This window comes from Trypanosoma equiperdum, assembly GCF_001457755.1.
Source record: "Trypanosoma equiperdum strain OVI genome assembly, contig: ctg_93, whole genome shotgun sequence".
Lineage (NCBI taxonomy): Eukaryota > Euglenozoa > Kinetoplastea > Trypanosomatida > Trypanosomatidae > Trypanosoma > Trypanosoma equiperdum.
Genome location: NW_027124909.1, coordinates 2,228 through 10,641, shown reverse-complemented (window position 1 = coordinate 10,641; position 8,414 = coordinate 2,228). Strand labels below are relative to the sequence as shown.

General features: G+C 40.9%; 2 protein-coding genes and 1 pseudogene across 3 annotated transcripts; all 3 read left to right on the top strand.

The window, feature by feature from the left end:
• Window positions 1-615: 615 nt before the first annotated feature.
• On the top strand, window positions 616-2,067 carry TEOVI_000461200 (uncharacterized protein; the record flags this gene model as incomplete). Its single annotated transcript, XM_067227363.1, has 1 exon — window positions 616-2,067. One exon carries the CDS (start codon window positions 616-618, stop codon window positions 2,065-2,067), a length of 1,452 nt encoding a protein of 483 aa, XP_067083464.1.
• A 1,485-nt stretch (window positions 2,068-3,552) lies between these two features.
• On the top strand, window positions 3,553-5,039 carry TEOVI_000461100:pseudogene (annotated as a pseudogene). Its single transcript is given in 2 exon segments — window positions 3,553-4,884; window positions 4,887-5,039. Coding segments are annotated over 2 exon segments (1,485 nt in total).
• A 1,212-nt stretch (window positions 5,040-6,251) lies between these two features.
• TEOVI_000461000 (uncharacterized protein) lies at window positions 6,252-7,037 on the top strand (the record flags this gene model as incomplete). The annotated part of the gene is made up of 1 exon (XM_067227362.1): window positions 6,252-7,037. One exon carries the CDS (start codon window positions 6,252-6,254, stop codon window positions 7,035-7,037), a length of 786 nt encoding a protein of 261 aa, XP_067083463.1.
• Between the last annotated feature and the right edge of the window lie 1,377 nt (window positions 7,038-8,414).

Genomic DNA, 8,414 nt, shown 5'->3' with positions numbered 1-8,414 from the left:
TTTCAGAATTACTAAACTGTAAACAAGCTCTAAAACCAGTATGCTACACAAGAATGGGTAGATGCGAGCCAATAGAAACCCACGGAAATGGCTTTTGAAGCTTATTCCTGCTCCTAATGTTGAGGACTAAGTGCAGATTATGGAAATTATTTGAGTAAATGTGGGTTATTTTTAAAAAATATCAAAATGATCACAGGGTGAAAAGAAACCGAGGGTAATTTCGCAAATAATAGTGGAAAACAAAGGAACTTTACCAACATACATCTAACAAGAAGCAACGGAAAAGTCAAGAAAATGAAACGCCGAACACAAGAAACCCACAAAGGAGAAACTGTGTGTAAATTACAGTTACAAAGGAGAGAAAACAGTGGAAGTTGTAACTATGGCCATTGAGCGCTCATTGACCCAACAAAAGCCGGTCTAAGCTGCTTCACTAAACTAACCATGACACGCAACCAACAAGCTTGTTATTAGCATAAAAGAGCTTTCACGTAGCTTTATTTTTGTTTTAATGGCAAACCGTTTTCTTCTGGCACATAGCAAGCGGCTCAGAATAAGGCAGAGCTAACTTAGGCAATTTTACAAGGACCTAGAACAAGGACATAAAAGCTGAAAATGCTATCAAGCCGCCTGGTCGTAGCATTCGTTATAGCAATCACAGCGGCGTTGAGAACCAACGCCGATCAGAAAGAATCAACAACAGCCATATCAACTCTATGCGATGAAATAGTCTACAACCAAAACTTAGCGGCTTATTTCGGCAGCCAGCTAACAGAAGCTAGGGGAAGGCTGTCCGAACTCAACGTGGATTTGATCATGCTAATATCAGCGTACACGCGAAACTTAGGATCACCGAAAGCAGGAGGCTACGGGCTGCTGGCCGCCCTAACAGCTGACGCATCCTCAAAACAACGGGAGCAACTAACTACAAAAGCAGCGGACCTAGAACACGCAGTCAACTTGCTAAAAGAAAGGGCAGCCCAACTAAGGGCACTGAAGGAGACTAGAGTAAAAGCGCTAAACATCGGTGCGGCGGCATTCTCCGGCGCGCCGCAGGAGCACAAAATCTCGTCAGCGGCAGACAAAACGTGCACAGTCACACTAAACCCAAGCACGGACGCCGACGACAAATGCGAAAAGACACCGACAACAAACGCAAAACTAAGCAAGGCAGGAGACGAAATAAGCCAGCTGATAAAACTAAAAACAACCAGCGAGGCCGCCTTCACGCCAGCAGCAATCGCCGTACCGGTCTACGCCGCCGGCACAATAGGCACCCTGAACGGAGCCGTGACAACAGGAGGCGCGTGCATGCACAGCGGCGACAGCTTGGGCAGCGCATCGCACGGTGTCGGCATACCCACACCACCAGTACTAGAAGCTATAAAAGCACCCACAGAAACGTCAATAACGCAAGATGACCAAGTGACCGGAAAATGCGTGGAGAAAACAGAAGGGTCACACCTCATCGTAACACCACAAGACCTTGGCCATGCGGTGTGCACAGCCAGGAAAGCAAAAATAACGCAGGAACGTCGGCCCACACAACTAAGCACAGAGGAGCTAATAAACGATGGCACAGCACAAACCTACGCCCAGTTAATCATTAAACTTGGGGTGAAAGCCGGAGTTGATGAAAATTCTCGTAAAGCCGCAGTCAGGACACTTATTGGCAAAGAAGGGAGTAACATACAGACAGCTTTAATACAACCGCTGTCGCAAATCAACTTAAAATACGAAATGTCAGGGGCCAAAAAAGAACTAACTTTGGCTTCACTCGGCACAGCGGCGGATGTAGGTGAGGGCCTCGCGATAACCTTTGGACAGCAGATTGACAAACAGAAGTCTACAAAGATCCAAACTGGTGCCAAAAATAACGACAAAAAACAATGTGTAAAAATGGAAAAGAATGATTGTGACAGCGAAAAATGCGAATTAAAAGGTGATAAATGCGTAGAAAAAGAGGGACTGAAAGCTGAAAATGATAGTAAGGCTACAAACACAACAGGAAGCAATTCTTTTGTCATTAAGAAGGCCCCACTTTTGCTTGCAGTTTTGCTTCCGTAATAATTTTAGGATTTTTTGCTCAAATTATAGAAGATTATGAAATTTTCTATTTTGAGCGAATGTCCTGCATTTCATATGCTTTGACCATCTTTGTCAAACTTTTTAAAATTGTTGAAATTTTTTTAAAAATCAAAAATATGTAGGAAAGTAACTATGTACGTAGAGTAGCAGGATGATAGGGTATAAAAAATAAATGTCTTTAAGAAAATATCTGTTTTAATTTGTTTTGTTTTATTTTATTTATATTAGTTAGGGTGATAATAAAAAGAGCAATAGTGATAGATATGCACACATCCTAGTATTACAAAAGCAGTAGTAGTGAAAACCGAATAGAGAGCCGAAATGTATACACTTAAAACAATTAAGTGATTTCAGTAGGTGTAGGCGACTAAATAGATAAAAAAGAGAGAAGTAAAAAGAATGTTATAGAAGTCGACGGAGTTTAGGAGACAGATTATATGAAGTATACACATCTGATCTAAAGAAGAATATCATTATCGTACGTAAAAGGAGGATTGAAAAAATGAGAATACGGAGCCCATTGACCGTAACAAGTGACCTTTTTAGTCTTCTAAAACAGCACCAGCAAGCACAACTGCTTACAATACCTCCCTTACAAAGCAGCATGAACAGAGTAACAGAACGCATATATGAGAAATCAGAGGATATCTACGAAGTAGAAAGAATTATTGGTGATACCCCTCCAATTCTTTATTGATATACGGGGAAAAATAAGATATTACAAGAAGCGACTGATACGTAAAAAATTTAACTCAGATGAAAAGAAAGTAGATTTTATTAACAAACGAAAAGAAATGAGAAAGCTACGAGCAATCCCCAAATGATTGAGCATTAAAAAACGCCGAAATGTAGTTGTAATGAAGAAAAAAGAAAAGAAAAAGGCAATCACATTCTGTGGAAGCGGAAGAACCACATGTTTATTACACAAGCATGTAGTGTCGAACTGACAATTAACGAAACCGATAACAAAACATAAGTTTGGAATTTTCAGCTATATAAATAGGCATCGTATTTTCAAGAAGAAAAAGACTGTAGTTTTATAACCTTCGCTGGAGCCTGTTATATAGATCCAAAGAAAAAGAAAAGATTGAAAAACATCGATTTAAAACGAAGTGACAGTACCTTTTACTGAGCATTCATAAATTATAGAGGACAATTTTTCATAGATGAAGGACAAGCTGAAGCAGAATTTTATAAACGAGTTTAATTTGGAAATTGGAGTGTTAGGGAATTTCTAACGGCAAAAAATAAAAACGCCCCAGAGTACACACCTTAATTATATCCGCGATCCAAAAATACTCAATGCCACGAAAAATTTGCAAAGGGACATGCTTTTTTTTTCTTAACGCTATAATGTTCACCAACTCAGGAAATTTGCGTTACAAAAAGTGATTTGCACCAATAACACAGACAAAAAGCATACACATGACCAAACAAGTAACAAGGCTGGAATCAACACTAGCGCTCTTTGTAGCAGCATTAGAAACGATAACCTGTGGTTCCAAAGCGGCCAATTCAGTAGGCCTGATGCAAAACGTATGGATGCCGATTTGCAAAACGTCGGAATAGCTCGGCGAGATACCTGACGAAACCTTACACCACGCACAGTCTATCTTGACGCACATTAAAACCATGCGGATCGCAGCGGCGCGCAGTAGCATCTACGCATTGAAAAATATCGGCACACCCAAGGAACTGAAAGGAACACTGCTACAAGATTACTTAACAAGACGTGCCGACAAAGCCATGGTTCACTACAAGGACAGAGCAATACTGGGCCAGCATAAAGCGGCAGCCAAAGCAAGTTACCTCAAAGGCAGGATCGATGAATACCTTAATCTACTAGAAACAGCACAAACAGGCTCTAACCCATGCTTGCTACAAGGCAAACCCGATGGGACGCCCGCGGCAAGGCGAGCCGACAACGTAGAAGATGTGAAATGTGGGCTGAAGCCACCAGAGGCAAGCGCCCAGCAGCGGCGGCAACCAACAATAACAGCGGCGGGTTTCACAAGCTTATCAACAAATGACGCACAGCTGTCGGCGGCACAGCCCACCACCCGAGGCAAGCGTTGCTTGCTACTGTCGAGTATCAACACTGAAGGCTACGGTAACGGTGCAACAGCAAACGGTGCCGAAGTCATGGGTGGTTATATCAAAATACCGAACACTGATGCAAAAGTGACGCTAATAGCACCGACAACGCTACATACGGCAGAGGCGAACCAGCACGAGCCCTGCACAGAGGCGCATCATGCTATACAGGCAAACAAAGGGCATGACCACGCTTACTGCCAAAATGAGACCTCAGATGCAAGCGACCGCCAAGATATCAAGTCTGCAGTCACGCACCTCTACGGCACAAAAGATCCAGCTGAGGAGAATATTGTGGACGGCAAACAAACCCTCATTCTAGGCGACAAAACGTCCGCCAAACTAGCAGCCGCCGAACACGAAGTAAACAAGGAAGAAATTCCTGATGGCATAGCTGGTCGTGCCTCAAAGAAGACCCTAGGCGAAATCGACAACCAAGAAAAACTGGCGAGCCTTCTAGCCTACTACCAAAACGCAGCGTCGAGAAAAATCACAGAGCTGAAACAACAACTACAAGATGCAAGCGGCCAGAAAGATCCCAAAGCATTAGCAGACGTTTACAGTAAAATAACGGATAAAAATGAATGCAACAACAAACCTTTCTGCAGCTATAATGAAAGCGCAGCTGAGGGTGACAAAAAGTGCAAATTCAATGAAACAAAAACCCCACAAAGTGGAGTCCCTGCAACACAAACTCAAACAAAAAGGCAGAAACAAGCACAGATAAATGAAAAGAGAAACCAGAGAAAGATTGAAAATCTCCGGATTGCAAGTGGGAGGGAAAAGAGTGAAAATATTCTAGTTTTCTTGTAAATAATAAATTTTATGTAATTACTGCTGCATTTATGAGTTTTGTAGCATTTAAGTATTTATGAATTTTTCTAGTTTGATATTTGTTGGTAATTTTTTTCGAAACTTGATATATTTTTAAAAGTTTTCTATTTAATTGCGGAAATCAGTAACGTTTTGTAAAATGTGTATTAGAATGGTCTATGAATACAAAATAGTAAGATTTTAAATTGCAAAAAAAAGAGTGGTATTCTGAAAAGTTTCTGAATTGTTTTATATTCTTGTTACAGATACATGCAAGGTTTATATAGTCATAGTAATATGTATATATATATATATATACGAATATTATAATGTGGGCAGTAATAATAATAATAGTAAGACAATGATTAAAACGAGAGGATTGGGTTTGCATGTGCATTATTAATGGAATGAGAGTGATGCAAAGCCCTAAATGGCAATATAAGTGAAGAAAAGAAAAGTAGTTGTATCGGATTTGTAGATTACTTAGAGTATCAGAAGCAAATCAAGAACTTTATCAGAAGAAGTTTTGGTATTGAGAAGCGATATGAGGTGAAAAAAACAGAAAGACGAACCAGCAATGTTAAATACTGATCTTGCAAGTAGGTGTGGACATTCAGTGGTCCAGAAGTTGAAGAAAAAACGACTGAAAACACAAATAAAAGCTGAAGCAGCTACCTTTAAGCAACAATGAATAAGAGCAAAAGCGCGGTTAGTGGCGTAATTAGCACCACGAAAAATGCTAAAGGGAGGCTTCTGATTGACAAAGTGTCCAGGATTAGAGAAAGAAAAAGCAATAAAGATGAAATATTTGAAAGAAGTAAACAGTAGAAAAGTATAAAGGTAAAGTGGAAGAGGTTGTTTTTGGAAGTATTTGTTGTGCAAACAATGAGGAGTAGCAGCGAAGCCATCAGTCATTGACTTGACGTCACATCGTACAACCTGTAGTCTAATCCAATAAAATACCAGGTTAAAGAGGCACAGTAGACACGTTTTACTCTTCTTTTATCAGTATAAAAGAAAATAAGTTCAGGAAAAATAAGTGCTGCAGCGGGACACGCACTAGTAAATGGGGAGCCATACAACTAAGCAGACATGCGGTAAAAACACAACCCATGTGCATAAAGGGTGAGCAAGTTTTCTGTAAGTTTATGCTGTGAGAAGCGCAACTTACCCTAAAACAAGTGGAATGTTTCAGCATATACTGTTACCCAAAACAAGCTTAACTAACGTTAATCAGCAGAACTAAAGTAACTGAGATGTTTTTACAGCTCGGCGCAGTAGTTGTAGTGACTATAAGATTGTTTGCTACCGGCACCAACGACCCCACCGTCGAAGCAATCAGAGCCGTCTGCGAAGAGGAATACTACCTCCGAGAAACATCACAGCACTTAAGTAATGTACTGCAGCCACTTCGTGCTGAGCAGGAACGACTGTCGGCAGCAGCACGCACTTACCGACTAGCAGCAGCCGCGGCTCCAGCCTGTGAACCCAGGTGTCTCATCTCCGCCTTAGAGCAACTCGCAAAGGCAAAATACAGAGAGAATGAAAAGGCAATCGAGAACAACGGACCGAAACTCGATGCCACTATAAAGCAAATAAAAAAACACCGACAGGAACTACGGACGCTACTAGAGGTGGAAACAATAACACTCGTCGCGGCCTCCGGGAGTACCCATACCAAAGCCGGTGGCGGCGCGAGCAACCCGGCGCTCACACTACAGGTCAAGGCGCCGGCTGCAGCAAGCTGCCGCACAGTAAACGAACAAACCTCGTCCGACCTAGGAGACAGCAAGCCTAACCCGGCAAAACTTCACAACATCAAAATCACAAAGCTGCCCAAAATTTCAGCCGCAATAAAGAAGCTGCAATTAGCCATAACGACGGGCGGCAGCTGCACGGAAACGGACGGCAGTAAAGGCACTCTACAAGAAGTTCTAACGGGCTGCGGCTTCGCCTCTGCAGGCGTAGTGTTAGCATTTCAGGCTGCGGCTGGCAAAGGCATTAAGCAGGGAGCACCCAAAAAATTATTCAAAGGCGATTAGCCCGGCGGTGAATGCCACGAAGAAATTAAAGCGGCCGAGCAGGGCGGCGATGCGGCCAACTATTTCGCCCGACTATTATGTGAAACTTTTCAAGTAAAACCTTCAGTACAACACATGCCAGAACTGTCAGGCGCAACTCTGGCAGAGGACCCGACGGTCCAGACAGTTATAGCGCGCTGCATGCCATCTTATGCCAACATGCTTAACCCGAAAAAAGAACCAGAAAACAAAGATCTCAAAGCATATATCAAGGCAGCTTACGGCGAAAAAAAAGACAACTTTTACAACAAATTCGAAACACTGCTAGGTAATAAAACTGTTTTGGTAACAAGAGAAGGAAAGACGCAACCGGTGCCGATTGACACAATCAGCTCAAACGACAAAGAAGCAGAAATTCTAGGTAGACTTGAAGGCGAAAGAAACAAAAATGAACTCGAAGATGAAAAGAGAGATGCATCTACAACACTAATCGATTACAAAAAGGAAGACAAATTCAAGGACAAACCAATGGAGGACTCCAAAAATGAAAATGGTTGTGAATTCACAGACGGCAAATGCAAACTTAAAGAAGGAGTAAAAGAAAATGGTAAAACAACAAACACCACAGGAAGCAATTCTTTTGTCATTCATAAGGCCCCTTTTTTGATTGCATTTTTTCTAATAGACTAAAACGTTTAGCTTTTTGCTTAAACCTTTTAAATTTATGAAACTTTGCTATTTTGGAAGAATTTGCTAGCATTTATTAAATTTGGTATATTTTAAAACGTTTTGATAAACTCTTTCAAATTTCTGACGGCTTTTTAATATTTTAGTAAAATGTGTTTGAAAGTAGCATAGGGTATACAGCAGAAAGGTGATAGAGCATGGAAATGAGTACTGTTCTCATTTGTCTTATTTTGTTTATTTTATGGATATTAGTTAGATTAATTACAGTATTATCAATAATAATAATAATAATGGTGACGATAAGAAAGTGTTGTAAGTGCGTAAATGCGAATATTATAATAAAAGTGGTCATAGAGAGTGAATGAACTGAAAGAAGTGAAGCAGTAAGAATAATGACAGCCATGCAATGGAAGTGAGTAAGGGAGTGAGAGGCAGAGGTGGAATATGCTCATTTTTGAACACATCCATGTAGATGGCTATTATCATACACAATGATGTAATCTATGGGTCAGTAAGAAATAGACAGTACAGTTTTAAACAAAATGTGGTTGCTACGTTAGCCGAATTGATTTTTCAAAAAGCTAAAAATAGGAAAGATAGTATGGAATGAAACAACTGGATGCGTAATAGTACTCAAACAAGGATACAAAAGTCAATGATTTCTAGTTTTATACTAAAAAAATAGTTTCAAGGTGCAGCTAGCAGCGGCTA